This window comes from Paralichthys olivaceus, chromosome 6 (genome assembly GCF_024713975.1).
Source record: "Paralichthys olivaceus isolate ysfri-2021 chromosome 6, ASM2471397v2, whole genome shotgun sequence".
NCBI classification, from domain to species: Eukaryota; Metazoa; Chordata; class Actinopteri; order Pleuronectiformes; family Paralichthyidae; genus Paralichthys; species Paralichthys olivaceus.
Genome location: NC_091098.1, coordinates 23,891,962 through 23,911,412, shown reverse-complemented (window position 1 = coordinate 23,911,412; position 19,451 = coordinate 23,891,962). Strand labels below are relative to the sequence as shown.

The following is a 19,451-nucleotide window of genomic DNA, read 5'->3' as shown; positions in this document are numbered from 1 at the left end:
GTATTTTATTGAACAATCAATTGATTATTAAAAATCTTGATAATCAGGACGATCTTTGTTGCAGCTTTATCATAGAACTCCGATGGATTGAGTTTCACCTGATTCAAAGTCTTGGCCATGGAAGCAGTTCAACAGGCACAACAAATACGTAACGCATACACTGTATGTTTTTTAATATATAATATTAATTATAATATATAATATATGCTCTGTCTGTGGTTATGATTTGTCCTTTTGTCAAAAGTCTGTCTGCCTCTCTGTGCTGTGGCTGCCGTGACCGTTCCCAGCCGCTCGGTGTCGCTGTGGTGCCGCCACGCCTGTAGGCGGACCCTCGTCACGGTCGTAGCCGGGATCGTGAGCTCCGACGCTGGATACGGAGACAACAACAGTGACAGATCGAGCCCGCACTTGTGTTCGCCTCCAGCGATGGGTGTCGTCTGACCGGTGGAGCCAGTAGCTTGCCGCAGTTTACCTCGTAGTTCAATCCTCATGAAGGAGCTCCGTCCGGGCTGAGAGTTTGGGAGATGGGAGTCCTCAACATCGTAGACCAGGTGAAACAAGGCGCCCCGTGTTTGTGCTGTGGCGCAGTCTATTTGCTGGGACGGACCCGCTTCTTGTGCGCAACACAGCTGCGTCGCATTCGTCGAACGACTTGTTTTCGCCCGTAGCTCCTCGACGCTTCGTAGTTCGCCGACGTCGGCATCGCGATGCATTAAAATCCGCGCGATCGGCCGCTTTCCCCGCATGCACACGTCCGTTGCAGCCGCTCCGGTCTAGGCCGTGCTCTGGGTCCGGGCCAGCCCCTGGAGCGGCTGCTAGCTAAAGCCGTGCGGCTAACTCGCGTACCGAGCGAAGGGCCTGTAGGCCTCGGTCGGGGCTGCGAGTATTTGCTGGGCGGTCAGCGAGAATTACACACAACAGACGCATTAAACACAACATTTGCAACGCTGCAATTTCACAGACTAGTCAGTGGATGTAGCGGGGATTTAACCCGCTCAGAGGGAAAGTGTGATGGACGGTCACCGATCAGCGTCATTTCATGCAACGTCGCTGCAACGTTAACTTGGCTGGTGTGTGTTTTGCAGCCTCCTCTGGTCCAGGCCATCTTCAACCGTAATGCTGAAGAACTTCAACTACTATTGCACAAAAAGGAGGATGTCAATGCACTGGTACGTGTGAAGTACATGTAGTTCATACTGTGCAGGACGTGCACCCCCACCCCCCCACACATATCCAACATGGTAAACGTCATTGTGTTTTTTTTTTTCTTCCTCCAGGACCACGAGCGCCGTACGCCACTTCATGCTGCTGCCTGCGTGGGTGACGTCCATATAATGGACCTCCTCATTGAATCAGGTGAGTGAGCTGCATGCATTGCTGATATCTGGTTATGCATTTTCCGTTTGCCATCCTCCATCACAGGAGTAGGATGCACAGTGTATGCTTTGATTGTTAAGTCCCTGTGAAGCAGCATGAAGGTCTTTGCACAACAAGTCTGGATTTTTACACCAGTGGGAATCGTCACACACACACACACACACCCCTTGCACGCTGAGTCTCGTGTGTTATTATTTGATCTGAAAATGTAAACTAGGAGGTAAAATGGAGTCCAGCAGCGAGGATGAGCGTGTGCACCTCTCACTTCTTGATCAAAAGAAAACATTGGGTCTGACCAATCCTGAGAAGCCACCGGGAACAAGGAGAATTTTGTCTTCTGATTAACGAGCTGCAAAATGATCCCGATCGCTTCCAAGTCCATTTCAGGATGTGAAATCTGCGATCCAATTGATCCCGAAGAGCAGCGAATCAAACCTGTTCTGAAAACTTAAATGATGAAAGTAATGTTGTATTTATTTTTTGAACATGCCACAGTTTCAGATGAAGATACAGACTTTGTGTGCGATACCTTTACGCTTCAGCTGCAATATACATGTGATACCTTTACACATGATTGATGTTTTGTTTGTTTGTCTGCCAGGTGCCAGTGTTAATGCTAAAGACCACATATGGTTGACCCCATTGCACAGGGCAGCTGCTTCCAGGAATGAAGTAAGTGATCAACTCACATGCTTTTCTCATTTCAGAGAGTCTAATTATCTTGCAGCGAGGTGACATCATCCTATAATTCTCTTATATATTCACCCACAGTGATTAAAGAACTCATTAGAATTTATGCACCAAAAAACTGTAAAGGAAATGCGGCAAACCAAAGAGATGATATATACTTTAAGTTTATGTAATTCTGTCCTCCTCCCCAGAGGGCAGTGAGTCTGCTGCTGAGGCGCGGAGCAGAAGCAAATGCACGAGACAAGTTCTGGCAGACGCCACTGCATGTGGCGACTGCCAACCGTGCCACACGCTGCGCAGAGACCCTGCTGACCCAGCTGAGCAACCTGAACATGGCAGATCGCACAGGCAGAACTGCTTTGCACCACGCTGCTCAGAGTGGGTTCCAAGAGGTGAGAGCTCAGTTGTTTGTGAACCTCTTTGAGGTCATAATTAATGATCATTTGAAATAGCTGCCTCAACTTTCCAATTAACTTACAGATGGTGAAGCTGTTGCTGAATAAAGGGGCCAACCTGAGTGCCATTGATAAGAAGGAGAGACAGCCTATCCATTGTGCTGCTTACCTGGGTAAGTGACTTTCATTTTCTCAACAGTGCTGCACAGCACTCAGTGTTCTTTTTTAAAATCACAGTAAAAGATATTTTATCCATGGACAGCAACAGACAACAAGTCCTTCAGTCTCAATCTATAATACTGACGTGCTCGTCATTTGTGGTTTCTCTTAGGGCATGTGGAGGTTGTGAAGTTGCTGGTGTCCCGCAGTGCTGACAAGAGCTGCAAGGATAAGCAGGGCTACACACCTCTCCATGCTGCTGCTGCCAGTGGTCACCTCGAAATTGTAAAGTACCTACTGAGGATGGGGACAGAGGTGAGTGCTTTACATTTAGTTTTGTTTTGTTTTGATTGTTTCTTTAAAGTAGTCAAACAAGCCTAAACATAAAACCAATAGTCCTCTTGGGCAGTTGAAATCTGGATTTCCGATCATAGTCTGATCTTGTGTCATATTTGTCGGCCACCGTCAGATTGATGAGCCCAATGGCTTTGGAAACACTGCGCTCCATGTGGCTTGCTACATGGGGCAGGAGGCTGTGGCTACTGAGCTGGTGAACCATGGAGCTAATGTTAACCAGCCCAACAAGTGCGGCTACACACCTCTGCACCTGGCTGCCGTCTCCACCAACGGTGCCCTGTGTCTGGAGTTGCTGGTCAACAATGGGGCAGATGTCAACCAGCAGGTACGAAACAGGCTGAAACGTCTCGAAGTGGAAATGACTGTCATGAAATAATCATTTGCTTTGGTGATGGTAAAGTCACAGCATTTCCAGTTCACTCAAAGGTGCAGATGTGTGTGCAGTAGATTTCTAGATCTTTGTCAGACCTTTGTCAAATGTTAAGATCATTTATACGTAGATTAGTTTTTAAACCAGATTTTAAAGAAGGTAATAATAAAAGAAAGTTGTGTGCTTCCGTTATATCCCAGGTTCAATGTAATAAAATATATATGGAGGTTGACCTGGAGAAAAATTAAAGATGATACACCTCTCTATTCCCGCCTTTAGAAATAATTTGTATAAATATGAAAGGGTGGAGATTTTCTCATACACGCATTTAGCTGTCAGAAGTGAAACTGGAGTGCATGAGAATGAAAATGTCATAATAGAAGAACGGATTTGTATAAACGTAATCATTGTATTTTCATCTTACATAGATGTCTATCTAATCTGTCAGAGAAAATGCAAACAATGTAGTTTGCTATTTTGTAATATATTTAATATTTCAGGTTTTTATTAATTGTCCTTTTGTAGATAAAGACATGCCAGTAAGAGAAGAAAGAGCCCTTGCCTGCGCTGCACAGAAAATGTAAAAGCCTGTCATGTGCATGATATTCTTTGTCACACTTGATCTCTGAATCGGAGAAAATGTCAAAATCAGCTTCATTTGCTCGTGCAGCACTTTTCTGAAGACTCTCACCGCAGTAAAATTGTTTTCTAATCTCTGGTCCATGTTAAATATTAAATGAAATGTATTTTTTCATAGAGCAAAGAAGGGAAGAGCCCCCTGCACATGGCAGCCATTCACGGACGCTTCACACGCTCTCAGATCCTCATCCAAAATGGTAACGATGACTGTGCTGTGTGACTGGTCTGTGAGAACATGTCGCCGCTGGCTTTTCTCTCCTCCTCATGTGTGTTTCATTGAGTCCTTCTTTTCTGTTTTCCATCAGGTGGGGAAATTGATTGTGTGGATAAGTATGGCAATACTCCTCTCCACGTTGCTGCTAAGTATGGCCATGAACTGCTGATCAGCACTCTAATGACCAATGGAGCAGACACGGCCAGGTATCAGAAAAGCTTTAAGTGGTAGCACTGATGAGAATAATGGTGCCATGAGGTTGTAAATACAAAGAAGCGTTAATGTATGTCCCTCATGGTTTGTGTTACAGCAGGGTTAAATCTTTTTAATTGTTTCTAACGTTTTGTCCTGTGTCTATTTTGATTTTTCTAGACGTGGGATCCATGGAATGTTCCCCTTGCACTTAGCTGTGCTGTACGGGTTTTCAGACTGTTGTCGCAAGTTACTCTCCTCAGGTTTGTTCCATGAATGTTTACGTTTGGAAAATGTAATGTTCTATTCTTGGACGTAGCTCTTACTGCCAACTGCTCATTTTCCTACAGGTCAGCTGTATAGTATAGTTTCATCTATGAGTAAAGAGCATGTACTATCTGCTGGGTTTGACATAAACACCCCTGACAACTTTGGGAGGACCTGTCTACACGCTGCTGCCTCTGGAGGGTAAGACGCACAATCTGCTTGGACACCTGAATATTAAAGTGACTTACAATATTATGCTGGCACAGGTCGTCAGTTGCTCCAACTTAATTTCCTGTCATGGTCGTCTGTCTTCACAGAAATGTTGAATGTCTGAACTTGCTCTTAAGTAGCGGTACCGACTTAAACAAGAGGGACATAATGGGAAGGTGAGTTCTCGCTCATCCGTGTTTAATGTCTTTGTTTTTGCTTCTATACGTTGCTGATGCTGCAACATTCTCTGGATGTTTAATACAAACAAGTACCCAGAGTGACTGTATTCTCTCTCCTTGCATCCTGTGTGTAGGACACCGTTGCACTATGCGGCTGCTAATGGGAGGTACCAGTGCACTGTGACCCTGGTGAGCGCTGGCGCTGAGGTCAACGAGCCTGACCAGACAGGCTGCACTCCCCTGCACTACTCTGCCGCATCCCAAGCCTTCAGCAGGTTGGAACACTTGTCTCTTGCCACTAAAACTGATTGCTGTTTTTTTTTTTATTCAGTTAGTAAACTAAATATGTGTTTCCTGACCTTGTGTGTCTGAGCTAATGTTCTCTCATGACTAATAAAAACCAAAAACAAATTAGCAGATTTGTAAATGTTCTGAATGTCTAGGTTTGTGAGTCAAGTCACGTTTGAGTTCAACATGTAAAATATTTTCAGATAGAAATGCAACAGTTTAAACATGTGTTAGTTCACATTACATTGACCTTGTTTATTGAATCTCTGAATATCTCTGTCTTTCCAGAGTTGATCGTCATTTTTCCTCGAACCATCAGAATGATGAGGACGAAGCAAAGGAATCGTACTTGTGAGTTAATTTACTCTCGCCGTCTCTCCCCTGCATCTGCCCATATCCAGTGTGATGTTGTATTAAATGCTGCGTTTCTTAACCCCCCTCTTCTTTTGTTTATGTTTTTAGCTGCTTGGAGCATCTTTTGGACAACGGTGCTGATCCATCGATGGTCAACACAAAGGGTTACAGTGCTGTTCACTATGCAGCTTACCATGGCAACAAACAAAACCTGGAGCTGGTGTGTACTTCTGTTCAGTGTGATTACCTCACAACAAACAATCTAATTTCAGTTACTTGTATAAAACAAGCTATTAGGTGACATAAACCTGTAGTTCCAAGGTGACCTGGCTCACTTTTTCCTAATACACTTTAAAGACTGATCTGCTTGTGGACTTTTGATGCGGCGACTTGAAACTCAGTCGGTTAAATAAAATCCACTCTATCTTTTCCTTTCTAGCTCCTGGAGATGTCCTTTAATGCACTAGGAGACATAGAGAGCAGCATTCCAGTCAGTCCTCTGCATCTCGCTGTAAGTTTTTCACACCAACGGAGATCGTCTTCGTAGCCTCGACTGAATGTTAAGTTGTGACTGACTTCCTGTGCTCCCTCAGGCTGATAAGGGACACTGGCAGGCACTGCGTGTGCTCACCGAGACTGCAGCTTATGTGGACATGCAGGATGCTGCGGGTCGTTCTGTGCTCTACCTGGCCGCCCAGAAAGGCTACGCCCGCTGTGTGGAGGTGCTGTTGGCTCAGGGAGCCTCTTGTCTCCTCAATGAAAACCGTCTCATGTGGACTCCAATTCATGTTGCAGGTAATTCACTTTCTGCAGGAATATTTCAAGTTACTGCAATTGTTTGTGATTGTTATCTTCTTATATTCATTCAGTTTCACGTTAAATATTTTATTTCTTGTATTTGGTTTCATACCAGCTGCCAATGGCCACTCAGACTGCCTGCGTATGATGATTGATTATGGGGAGGATGGGGATCTCACCAATGTTGCAGACAAATTTGGACAGTAGGTTGTTTTTTCTCTGCTGTGTTCTTGGACTCCACTTTTCTGTTTCTTGCCCAATGAGCTAACAGTGAAAATACACTTGTTAATTGTTATTCCTGTCGCTTTTAGGACCTCTCTGATGCTTGCTGTTCAGGGAGGTCACACCGACTGTGTCCACTTCCTGTTGGAGAAGGGTGCCTTGCCAGATTCCAAGGACAAGAGGGGCAGCACAGCTTTGCACAGAGGGGTAAGTCCACAAGCCTCTGTATCTGGCTACGTACTGTACTCATAGTACTCAAGTGTAATTGTTGGATGAAGTTTTAAACAATAATAGACAATCTAAAGATCTTTCATTTTCACTTCCAAATATAGTGGTTAAGCTAAATGAAAGAGTCATGATAGTCAAAGTTATGTCCACGTAATAGTTTGTCTCATCACCTGTCTGTGTCCAGGCGGTGTTGGGCCATGACGACTGTGTGACAGCCCTGCTGGAGCACAAAGCTTCTGCACTGTGTAAGGACACCCAGGGTAGGACACCGCTGCACTACGCTGCGTCCAGAGGCCACACAGAGATCATGGCCAGTCTGGTGCAGGCTGCCATTGCAACAGACCCACAAGATAAACTGCTGGACAACAAACAATACACCCCGTTACACTGGGCTGCTTACAAAGGTAAGATCAGTTTGATCGACTTTAAAATGGCTGATCCGCCGAACCTGAATGTTGAAATAATCACTGTGACATCTTTTGTCCGTAACGCTGCGTGTGTTGGTTCTCAGGGCATGAAGACTGTTTGGAGGTTTTACTTGAATTTAAAACATTTATCCATGAAGAGGGAAACCCTTTCACCCCCCTGCACTGTGCTCTGTGAGTATTAACCTTTCATAAGGGCCCGTCTCAGTGTTTCAAAACTAAGAGCTGTTCCTCAAACAACAAAACAATCCATGAAGAAGGTTTAGATGTAACCAACACATTCTTCTTGCTTGTAGGATGAAGAGCCATAGCGGTGCAGCAGAGAGGCTGCTGGAATCTGCTGGGGTCCAGATGATTAACACCAGAGATGCCAAAGGAAGGTCAGTCTGCAGAACAAACAGTGAACTTAGTCTGGAAATTGGGAGGGATAGACAAGAGATACTGCATTACACTGTTACTGCACATGTTTCTTCTATCTCAAAAAATGTGTCTCAAGTCCCTGAGCTTTTCCTGAAACTGCCACTGTCTCTGTGTGTGCCTGTAGGACCCCACTGCATGCTGCTGCATTTGCTGAGGATGTCACAGGACTTCAGCTGGTGCTTCGCCACGGGATGGAGATCAACGCAGTGGACAAAAGTGGACGCTCTGCTCTGATGGTTGCTGCTGACAAGGGACACAGTGGCACTGTCGGTAAGTTTCACTCTTCTTATTCTTGTTGTTTAAAACAATGCATCGTTGAATGTCTCACACTGGACTACATCTGTTGTGGTCTTCTGACAACATCTGTCACAGCAGGACAACTGTAGTGAAATAAATGTCTTTGTGTTGTCCAGCCATCCTCCTTCACCGGGCCAAGGCTGACCTGACACTGCTGGATGACAACAGGAACACTGCCCTGCACTTGGCCTGCAGCAAGGTACGCATAAAAATGACTCAGTAGATCCCGAAGCTCCACTGTGGTGTGCTGAGCATTACCACCACGACTTCTAAACTGAGCCAAGTAAAGTTTCCTCTAAATGAGCAATGCTCATTTTATCTTAAATAGATAGAAAATCAACCAAGCAGCATGAGATGCCTCTTCTGTGTATGTGAAGCAATGCATTGTCTTTCTGTTTTGTCCCTCAGGCTCATGAGATGTGTGCCCTGCTGATTCTGGGAGAAATCCACAGTCCCACACTCATAAATGCCACCAACAGTGCTCTGCAAATGTGAGAACCATGTAACATTTATAAGCTAAGAACGAATGAGACAAGTTTTAAAACTTGGGTGTACTAGTTTGGCCTTTTTGAGCCAAATTGTCTGTCCGGCTGCCTCTCATACTTTCCCCTCGCTCTCTCCCAGGCCCCTCCATCTCGCAGCACGCAACGGCCTGGCTACGGTGGTGCAGGCACTGCTGAGCAGAGGAGCCACTGTGCTGGCTGTGGACGAGGAAGGTAAAGCACTCCAAAATATTGATTGACCGATGTGTTGTTTTTTTTTTTTTTTTACAAGGAGACCATTTACCAACATTTCATAATGAGTTAATTTCAAATCCTAAAACAAAATTAAGAGTAACAAAAAACTAAGGCTGCACCAAGTCTGTGGGCCAACAACATAGTGTCCAGGTGTTTCTAATATTTTGTCCACCCCATTTATATCAACTAAAGTAGGCAAAATAGAAACAACAAAAAAAACTCTGCATAATGCAATTTAGCTCAACAGCTCCACAGACTGCAGCCTCCACAATGATGACGCGGCTGAATTAACACGTCTCCGGGGTAATTTTGATTAAAAACTCAACATTACAACCTGCATGAAAGGAGGATTTATTACAGGACTTAAGTATCACACTGCGTGCACTTAATAAACTGCCAACCCAGTTTATATTTATAATTATCAGTTGTATGTACAGGCAGCAAAGTGCCCCACTGGAATTTATTGGTTGCTTTCGGTGCAGTTCTCACCTGGGAACAGAATTTATATATTTGAGTACTGATGCGTATACGCCTGGTGGTTTAAAGACGTTTATTTTAATAGTTTTATGACCATGTATCATTATCACTGAAGAACATTTTATTCCCCCCCCCCCTTCTCTCACAAAGTACTTTATAAGTGGCTTATTTTGTACTGAGGGAAATATTTGTCTCTTTAGTTGTTAAACGATCTTCACCAGCTAGTTAAACACCTGCATGTGTCATTTAATGTGATGCAGAGAGAAACATTAGGGTTGTTAACTTTACTTATTGTAATTCAACTGGTTTTCAAGCAGTATGTGTTCTAATGCAAGTTTTTTTTTTTTTTTCTTCATCAGGCCACACCCCAGCTTTGGCCTGTGCTCCCAACAAGGACGTGGCTGACTGCCTGGCTCTGATCCTCTCTACCATGAAGCCTTTCCCCCAGCGGGACCCCTCCTCCTGCTCCTGCTCCTCTCCCACCGTCTCCCCATCCCCGGGTCTCAACTTGCTGAAGCACTGCGGCATCACCGCCGCCTGCGCCCCGCTGCCCAGCAACGGCCTCCACAACGGCTACGTCAAAGACCGTCACGGTGCACCGGTTGGCCTGGATGGGTGTCTGTCTGAGTGAGGGCGTGTGCACCCCCCCTCAGTCAGCTGCTATCACCATCATCACCACCAGGGGGTGACTCCCTTTAACATGGCCCAGAGGACCAGGAGAGCACCCACCCACACGTCTGTTCTCTGTGTATGTATGTGTTTGTGCGTCTGTGTGTGTGTGAGTGTTTGGTCTTCTCTTGAGGTGCAGTCAAACCTAATATGCAATTAGATCCCATTCCTCCATCTCCTAGTAGTGCTTAACTCGTAGAGGCAACTTGCTCTACAAGGTCACTCAGATAAAGTGCGGCTTCCAAAACAAACACGAGCAATCTGGCCATCTCGAAATCATTTAACCCTTTAAAACCATGTCTACATAATTATATAACCGACATCTAAGAGCATGGAAACCTCTGTATCCTCGACTGTCTTTATCTTCATATCACTCAGTATAAGAAGTCATATCATATTTAATCCGTTATGGTGACCTTGTAGAGGAACATACAGCCTTCCCAAAAGAATGATCAAAGAGTTTCTTTGTGTTTTGGTGATATTTTGATTTCTTTCTTTCTTTCTTTTTTTTTTGTTTTGTTTTGTTTTTAATTGTCCGTTAGCTTAGATTTTTATGAAGGAACCACACAAGGGAAAATCGAAATTTTGCTTAAGAGTGCAATGCTTGTGTACTACAGTACAATCCGAAATTTGGAAAAGGGTCACAAAGATGTTAATTCCATAGTGTACTTTAAACGTACAGCTTAGAATCGTTTGGCATTTTAAGATAATTTGGTAACGCTGCTGAATACACACGCATGTCTCCTTCCAAAGGAGAGCCATGCTCGGGTCGGCATTAGGTCATCAATTTGCTCTTAATGCTGACTTCATGTTTTAAAGATGCTAAATAAGTGTTTGTTAAGCTAGAATGTTTCTAAGCATATAAGTTATGACCAAAGTTGATCAACACTACTATGGCTATAAATTATTTATTTGAGATGAACTGTACTGTATAGAGAAAGACAATAGATCTTGATATACCTCGTCAACTCGTTTAGCAGCTGCTTCATCTTCACCCAGGGTCCGTAGGCCTAATGTTCTCTTTTTGTAGGACTAGAGAACTACTGTAGGATAGTGACTGACTGAGGCCTTGTTTATTTCTAGATGAAGGCTTTACTAGTAATATCTGCCAACAACACCTCATCAAAGCATCATATATCTGAGCACATAAATGAACAAGCCATTTCAATTTATTTCCCATCTCTTTAACAGTGTTTTTCTTTTTTTTGGGAAAAGATTTCAGAATTCCATTGGCCTAATTATTGAAAGAGAGCAATCGTGTTTTTTTTTTGGCACTAATGACTTTTTCTGTTTGTTTGTTTTCTTGCGTTTCTGAAGTTGAACCGGCCATCACCACCGTCGTTTAACAAGCTCTCTGTAAGGAGGATTTGTCGGAGCTGGTGAACTAGTCTCAAACATCTAATAGCTTATGTCTCAGCTTCTCGGTGGTCAACTCTGATTATTATTATTATAACTGAAAGATAAAGAGTATTTTCTGCTTTTCTATTGGGCAGTTTTCAAGCAATATTTTTTCTTTTTTGGCCTTTTTTGTTTTGGTTAAACATTATTGAATAGACAATCACTGTCATAAGGGCTTTTGTTTCCCTGGAATGTGTTTGAATTTTCTTTATTTTTCTTAAATATATTTTATTTTCCTCTTTCTTCATGAAAAATTACTAAAGACTTAACGAATGGCTCTGTGTGTGCCGGGCATTTTACTGTCAGTGTCAACACAAATGCACTGGGCTGCCTTTATGGCATCCCATGAAATGCCTTTTGACCCATGCCTTCCGTAACACATCATTTCAGTTGGATTGCATAATGACAGAGTATGACGAGCCCTGAATCTGATCATCTTTCCACCCATTTGATAACAACAACATTGAACACGGTCAAATCATAGTAGCTAGTGGGGAGAAAAAAAACATTGCCCAGCATATCTGTATATGTAACGGCAATATCAGTGACCAGGGGGCTGATGTCCCTTCTAGAAGCAAATAGGGCTAAGAGGAAAAGGAGGGGGATCTTCGCTTAGGCCAATACCTGTTGTTTAGATTTCAGGAATAGCAGAAATCCAAATATGTGCTTTTTTGGTGTTAATTTTGTCGTCTCCTCATCCCATTTCTGGTACTAAGCATACTAAAGATGATTGTATCGGACCACTAGAGCTGTTTGTGACTTTAAGATGTTATATCTATGCTATTTTGTCGTCTTTTTTTCTATTGTTTTAAACCATCGGCTGGTGGTTAAATTACACTGAGTAAGATTGTTTTCATTGGCGTGATAACTTCATATCCACTGGTAATGAAGTGGCACAATTGCACACATTAGTTGACTGGATGAGAGATGAGGACCTAGACTAGGCTATGTTGTTAAATTCCCCCTGCAAAAGGTTGTTCGCGTCGTCGTATCTTATTTGACTAACTGTTCAATTTCAGAGCAGTGATTTCTCGGTTAGTTGAGTAGATTTGTATTCGTCATTTCAATTCAAAACCTCCATAACTGACTGAAATGAATTAGAACTAATCGGCGACTCTCAGCCTTTGGTCTCTTGATCAATTTCTAATTTACAGGAGAAGTTATATTGTTGTTTAAATTAGGGATAGGTGCATAATTTTCTTTTGTAATCTCAGGATCTGTGCTGAAGCCGCAGGCAGAATTTTACTAATCCAATCAGATCTCAGCAGGATGATTATGTCTACATTTTTAATGGGAGGTTCCATTAATTTAATTCCTTTTTAACCCTAATCCCACAGCACTTAATTAGATAGTCAAGCACGCACTTTAGTACATTCAGGTTCTAAGTGTGCAAAGGAGCAGATGTAATGTATGTACTTATGTTTACATGCATGTGTGTTGCTGCTGCTGAATACAGGAAGGAAGGGTTGCAAACGACAAGCAAAGGCTGCAACAAAATTGTACTCTAACAATGCATTATTTAAAAAAACAACAAAAAAAAACAAGTGTCTCTAAGCACTTCGGGACAGTGCCCACTGCCCACTGACTTTTTTTTGTGTGTTTTTTTTTTTTTTTTTCTGGGCAAACGGCCCGACAAAGTGACAAGGTTGCATTACCCAGCCTACTGTTAATAATACAGACTCTGGCCTCAGTCACTTTAAGTCAGTCCAGTGATTCAACACGCACCTCAGGCAGGCTCCTCAAAATACTCAACATACTCTCTCTCTGCCATCTGTAGGTGCTGTCAGATAGTCTGTTCAGGCAGGGATCTTTTTGTTTTCTCTTGTGATGTCCTTATCTGACCAGTAAATGGAGCCATTGTCCCTCGCAACTATACAAGTTGTAACTGAATCCTTTTATTGTATCACAGTATTCTTCTACATGCTTTTTTTTTGTTTGTTTTATTTGTGTGTACCAGTGATAACTGAGTGATTGTGCATGGAGCTAGATCACAATTTTGATATAGTTAACGATTAAACAAACGGAGCATATACAATATATATCTGGAGTCGGAAAGCAATGAAAGGTCCAATTGTAGCAATAGAGCGTGTGTGTAAAATGTGTGCAGCACAAATATTGCACTGCCATCCATTTAGGCCAATTCAGTAAATCATAGCATAAATGCCAATGGAAGATTTGAATGCGGGTTCGATGTTATAAACTTTGGTCACAAATGAGGCCTGATTGCCAAAACATGGAGAGAGGGGGGGGGGAACCTCTTAGTAAAGCAGCAATGGATTTATGCATATGTTCAAGCAGTTTACAGTCTGACCATCAAATCTGAGCCATGAATTTTCTGACTGAAATGAATGTAGGGTCAGTTTAGAGCAGGACAATTTGCTTTCTCCCGACTTTAAACTGTTGCTCTTCATTTGTCGTGCGTAGATGTGATTATACAGGTAGCATGTCATGACCTACTTCTCTACATGATATTCAGTAAGTGTAGTAGTCTTCCTGCATTGAGGGTCTGGATAGGGACTTTTGTTTTTTGGCATTATTGTTGGGAGTATAGGCCTGCTGTTGTGTGATATCACTTTTCTCTATATACATTTGTGTGGAGTGTAGCCTGCAAGGTAGACAGAGGACAAGAGTTCACAATTAAACGTTCATGTTCATCCATTCCATTGAGACTGCCTTAGAGCACAGTAAAACAAGAGGGACAAAAAGGTCTGCAGTAGATATGATCACACATACTCGTAAATAGCCTATATTTGACAAAAATGCACCTAAGCTACACCCATTTAGTGCCATAGAAACCTTTATTTGCCTTTAGACATAAATCATATTTACTTGGTCCGTAACTTATTCAGAAGTAGGCAGGATTATTACAATTTTGAGTTTGGAGCTGCATGTCTTTTTCACCAATTATTCTAGTCAAAGGAAAACTATAAATATTTGCATGGGTTATTAGTAATTTAATGCAAGTATTTGGTTCAAAATTGGTGTTGGGTAGAAGTCTATTTTATAATTGGACATTTTTTGGAGAATACAGTTAGTTTGCTATTGGCAAAGCAATCCCTAGGTTGTGTGTGTGTGTGTGTGTGTGTGTGTTTAACAAGATGGTTTATAATGTGTGTGTTACCAGGAGAAAAAAAAAACATTTTAGATGTCCCATAAAAAGAAAAACGCATGGTATATACAGTATAGAATTGATTTGCCTCAATGGATGTCTCGGTTCTTACTTGAAGTAAATGGCAAATTTCAATTCAACTCTGATCCACTGTTGAGCCTTTTGCCTTAAAAGCTGAAAATGGAAATGATACCTGGCAGTACCTAATAAGTTGCATCACCTGTAGAGTTATGCTTCTTGGTTCGGATCGCTAAAAAAAAAATATTTTGGGGCTAATTTTGGTCTTAAAGACATCTGTAGGTGTCGAGAAGCACACAAATCAATTGAGGTAGCACATAGCTCAAGGTTGCCATGGTGCAGAGATTGTTCTGAGAGGTTAGGATATCGCCATATTTGCCACTGTGAAAGAACGAATTAAGAATTCACTTGGAAACAATCAAGTTTGGCTTCTCTGTTATCCAGAGCCAAATACACTGGGGATAAAGGTGGTGTACCTCAAGAAAAAATATTTAGATGGAAAAAAGGAAATTCTCGTGATTTAAAAAAAAAAAAAAAAAAAAATCTTGTACAGCTATGCTAACAAAGAGTTAAACTTTTGTTATCCATCTTCTCGTGGGTAGTGTAGTTCTGCTTAAACCAGCCTAAATCGTAGATGTATCTAAGCGAAAGTGTTAGATTAGTGTCGGCAGATGTCTGATGTTTCCTACCTTACTAAGGGGCAGCCGACTGCACCTTGTACTTCTTATTGGACCTGCAGTTTTACCTCATCACTGATCTTTTCGTGAAGCCGCTGACATTGATCCTCTGTGATTTCTTCTTGCATTTCCTAATGCAAGTCGTGTAGATTTCTCTCTTGTAGTGTGTGTGAGTGTATGTGTGTGAGTAACAACATTTCAATATTTGCATGTCAAACCTAAACATGCACAATTTCCCTTTTTTTTTCTTTTTTTTTTAACAGAGAAGCATAGTAACAATTTCAACATGTGTCGCTTCATTACAACCAACAGATGAGTCTGTTATCTGGTGCAAGTCATATAGGATGAAGGGTACTGTCTAATTTTATTGTAGGAAATGAAGCTAGCTATAATACCATACCTCTGTAAATCAAAACAATAAAATTTTACTGTACGACTAATGCTAGTTTGACCACTTTTCCCTGCCTGAACACTTGGTTATTAATTTTCCCACCACCGATAGGACCTGTGTAATATTGAGCACAGTGGTGGCATGGTGCCTTTTATTTGTTACTACCGAAAGGTACGGTCTTCCATTTGTATTTCCCAGAAGCCTTATAATGGGGGGGGGAAAGGAAAATTACACTGAACATACATGACGACAGAACATAGACTCATACACCCTCCGAGCATGATTATCTCAACCCTATGTGATCTAAGTTATTCAAACAAAAAAAGCCAAGTAACTCCTCCTGTATTGGTGTGGATTTAATGATGCATTTCCACTCACTGTCTGCTTGGCAGAATAAATTGCACACTACTGATGCAATTTCAGGCACATCACACATTGAACGGATGGAGATCAATTGTACGAAAGCACAAATCCAAAGAAGGCACCTCTGGACTTAGTTGGCTTCCCCCAACACCGAGGAGAGCAGGAGCCTATAGACCAAATTTAGGCAAAAAGGCACGAGGGAAAACATCGGCCTCCTCTCGAGTGCAGGAAACCGGAGGATTGATTGTCAGTAACACATTAACTGTAGAAAGACCATCGTCTGGATTTTTCAGAGCTGCTTCAGATTGTTTTTCTCGACTCTGGTTTTCATCGATGATTATTAACCGAGATGTGAAAAGATGCGGTACCTGCATTTCAAGATCAAGTTTAGGCAAACTGTTGTGACTGTGTTGCAAATTGATTGTGGAGATTGTTTTGTATTATTTAGGGTAGACTGACTACAAGTAGGTTTGCAGTAGTAGCTGTGTGCAGTGTTAATTACCGTGTGATCATACTATAGAAGTGACGTAACATTTGTTGTCTTACTACGACATTAAGGCATGCATCATCTTCTCTCAAGCTGACCTCGTTTGAAATAGACAAAAGATAAAAGTGCAATAACCTTGTGTTTATCATTGCTTCCTCGGTGGAAAAGAAAATCTTATTTAATATGCCCTTTTTGTTAACACCAAAAGTCACTTGTCTGTAGCAAATGAAGGATTTCAAGTGGTCCTCTTGTTTGTATTCAGAGGTGGCGTTTGCTAGTGGAGTGAGTGATATTCCGTTCTTAAAACTGTGATCACTATCAGACTTTAAAAGCCGCCTGCTCAGAGAAAGGAAGGTGCACAAGTTTCCCGATAGATTTGAGCAGGTGCAGGGTTTTTTTTTTTTTTCCTCTGATAGATGGACTTTTACGGTATTGTAGTTTGGATTTCTGGTTTCTAGCCGATAGACATGTTAATTTGCATGTGTAGATGTGTATATGCATCCTCTTCCTCCTTGAATGAAATGTTTTCTCAAAAATATTTAGACCTGCTGTCAGTGACGTATGCGGATAAAAGGAAATATGAAATGCCTTATATTTGTTTTCATTGTTAAGCATTAAGGGTTCTTACGTGTCCCTCCCTTTTCAGCGTGTAGCCTAAAGCTTGTACAGTTAAGATACTCATGAGATTTATATCTACTGAATAATAGCCTGTGTTTTCAGAATTTGTTACTTGGAGGTCCTGTGATTGTGGTTTTAGAGAAACATTCCCCTTTGAAAGTGCCGTTTGTTTTCACCAGCAAAAGATGTGTTTTGGGGGGGGGAATGTATTTACACGAAGGAAAACAAATGTTCAAAAAAAAAAAAAGACACTTTCCGGTGTTTGCAGGTGAACCTGAATGACACAAAGAGTTTGTGCAGGTGAAATAAGGCAGCAATCTTCTGATGGAGCACCTTATCGACTCGCTCCTTCCATGAGCTCACGATGGAAGTAGTCTCACATCAAGCTTGATTACTCTACAGCAGAGCCATATCGCAGAATATTCCCATTAGCAGCCCCCCTTGAATGTGCTATTAGAAATAGCCTACTGTAGAAAGGATGTGTACTGCATGTTCTGTGACATTTTCTTCGTGGTTGTCCCCCTTTCATGTTTTTATGTTTAGTCTGCTTCACTGTAGATGTTGCCACCTCATTGCGACTCACAAGCTATTAACAATCCTCTCACGACTGGACTTAAAGCAGGCAGCGGTCTGCGGCTGAGGCAGCCTTAATTCATCGCAAATTTAAAATGTAGAGGTGATAGATAATGGGTTGCCTGTTTTACTTTGAGTGGCTTATCTGGGGAAATACAAAGGAGCCCTTGTTATGAGTAGAAGGACTCTGAATCAGGGCATGTGATGAGTTACAATCAAATGGTTTCACAGTGCACCTTCACAAAAACAGGAATGAATTTTGAAAAAAATGATAAAATAAAAAAATATGAGGGGAAAAAAGTTGGCTCGTCCACCCAACATTCCAAAGTTGATTTAATTTCCCAACGTCCTGTCCCGCTGATTGAGGAACTTTTTCTTTTTTTTGCTTTGCTGATGAATGAGGTGGGCATGTGTGTCAATGACAGGGTTCCCTATTTAGCCTAACGCTGATTACCTCATTTACAAATCTGCAAATATACTACTCTACTGTGTCTAAAGGAGTCAATGCCATCACCAGCAGCGTGGTCTCTAGACCTGTGATGACGACAGGACCAATGAAGTTACTCTGTTGAAATTAGCCCATTTAAGAAAAAAAAAAAAACAGTCGGGAAATATAGGGTAAAGACACGATAAATGTTTTTTTTAAAGGCTGAGTGGGCCTCGAAGATTTCTTTAGTTAGTAAACAGCTGCTACTCCAGTCAGCCTCAGGCGCTGTCAGGAAACCTGCACGTACAACTCTTGAGATTATTTCTGGGGCATCATAATTTAAGTAAAACCAATGACCTACGATATTTTTACTAAAGTGGAAATCTGAAATTCCGGTTGTCACACTCCGCTCCTGAAGACGATGACTGGGATAGCAGCTGTCGGCAGTAGCATGGTTCAAGAAGTCGAGCCGACGCCTGGTGTATCATGATTATTTAAGTGAACGATCATGTTAGCATCACTTGCTGTTTTTCAGTAGCATTTCTCCTACCTCCTTGTTTTGCAGCCTTGAGTATTGTTTGTCTCTCCACCTGTTCTGACTTCTAAAAAAGAAAAAGAAAAAAAAAGAGGATCACAGTACGGGAATACAGATTTATCATAAGCAATGGTAGTTATACTTACGAAAAAAAAAAGTGTGCTTGGTTGTGCTGTATGTGTATTTGTCTATTTGACGTTGAAAAAAATATTTATGAGAAGCATTTATACGACAAAATACCACTGGAATGTGAAGCCAGACAATGTTAAGATGCAGATTATGATGATAGTCTATCCCCTTTAACATTCAGTGGTGAGGAATCATCTTTTAGAAAATGAATAACCATCCATTGGCTTTTTCTTTTCTTTTGATATCATGTATTTCTTTGGTTTCCTCTCGTATGTATACCTCCCTGTCGAGCCCTGTAGTATACACAGTTTCAACGTTTACAGCTTCATTCTGGGTCAGCCATCCATCGCCCTGCAGTTGGAATGGTACCACGGGTTGTCACGAGAAAAAAGATGGCGAGGTGGATTTGTAATTCTGTACGAGGGTGAGTTTGAGCCCCTCGAGCCGTATGCCTTCGAATCCATCTGTCGAACCAAATTCTGCTTCATAGTCTTCTGTTTCCACACCGCCCCGACATTTTACATTCAGTTTGACGACAAGGGGCACAGGACAAGGTGAAAGGTTTGAGGTTTAATGACCCCCCCCAACACTCCCTACACATCCCACCATCCTCAACCCCCCCCCTGCCCCACGTATGCTTTGTCCAGGACTGGACCACCCTTGGCCACTGTCTCACCTAAACCTCAAGCCATTCATTCTTCTGTTGTGTTTTAGGAATTTTTTTTTTTTTTTTTTTCGACAATGCAATCCTGAAAGCACTTT

General features: G+C 42.1%; 1 protein-coding gene across 1 annotated transcript; it reads left to right on the top strand.

Annotated features, from left to right (window-relative positions):
• Positions 1-335: 335 nt before the first annotated feature.
• On the top strand, positions 336-15,074 carry ankrd52a (ankyrin repeat domain 52a). Its single transcript, XM_020104717.2, has 28 exons — positions 336-551; positions 1,086-1,169; positions 1,278-1,356; positions 1,979-2,049; positions 2,259-2,459; positions 2,548-2,635; positions 2,794-2,936; positions 3,091-3,303; positions 4,106-4,184; positions 4,293-4,407; positions 4,574-4,656; positions 4,744-4,861; positions 4,978-5,046; positions 5,184-5,324; positions 5,626-5,688; positions 5,800-5,911; positions 6,131-6,202; positions 6,285-6,486; positions 6,605-6,692; positions 6,801-6,918; positions 7,124-7,343; positions 7,451-7,538; positions 7,661-7,744; positions 7,909-8,054; positions 8,198-8,280; positions 8,490-8,572; positions 8,706-8,797; positions 9,655-15,074. The coding sequence occupies exons 1-28, from the start codon at positions 525-527 to the stop codon at positions 9,924-9,926; spliced, it is 3,234 nt and encodes a 1,077-aa protein (XP_019960276.1). The 5' UTR covers positions 336-524; the 3' UTR covers positions 9,927-15,074.
• Positions 15,075-19,451: the final 4,377 nt, after the last annotated feature.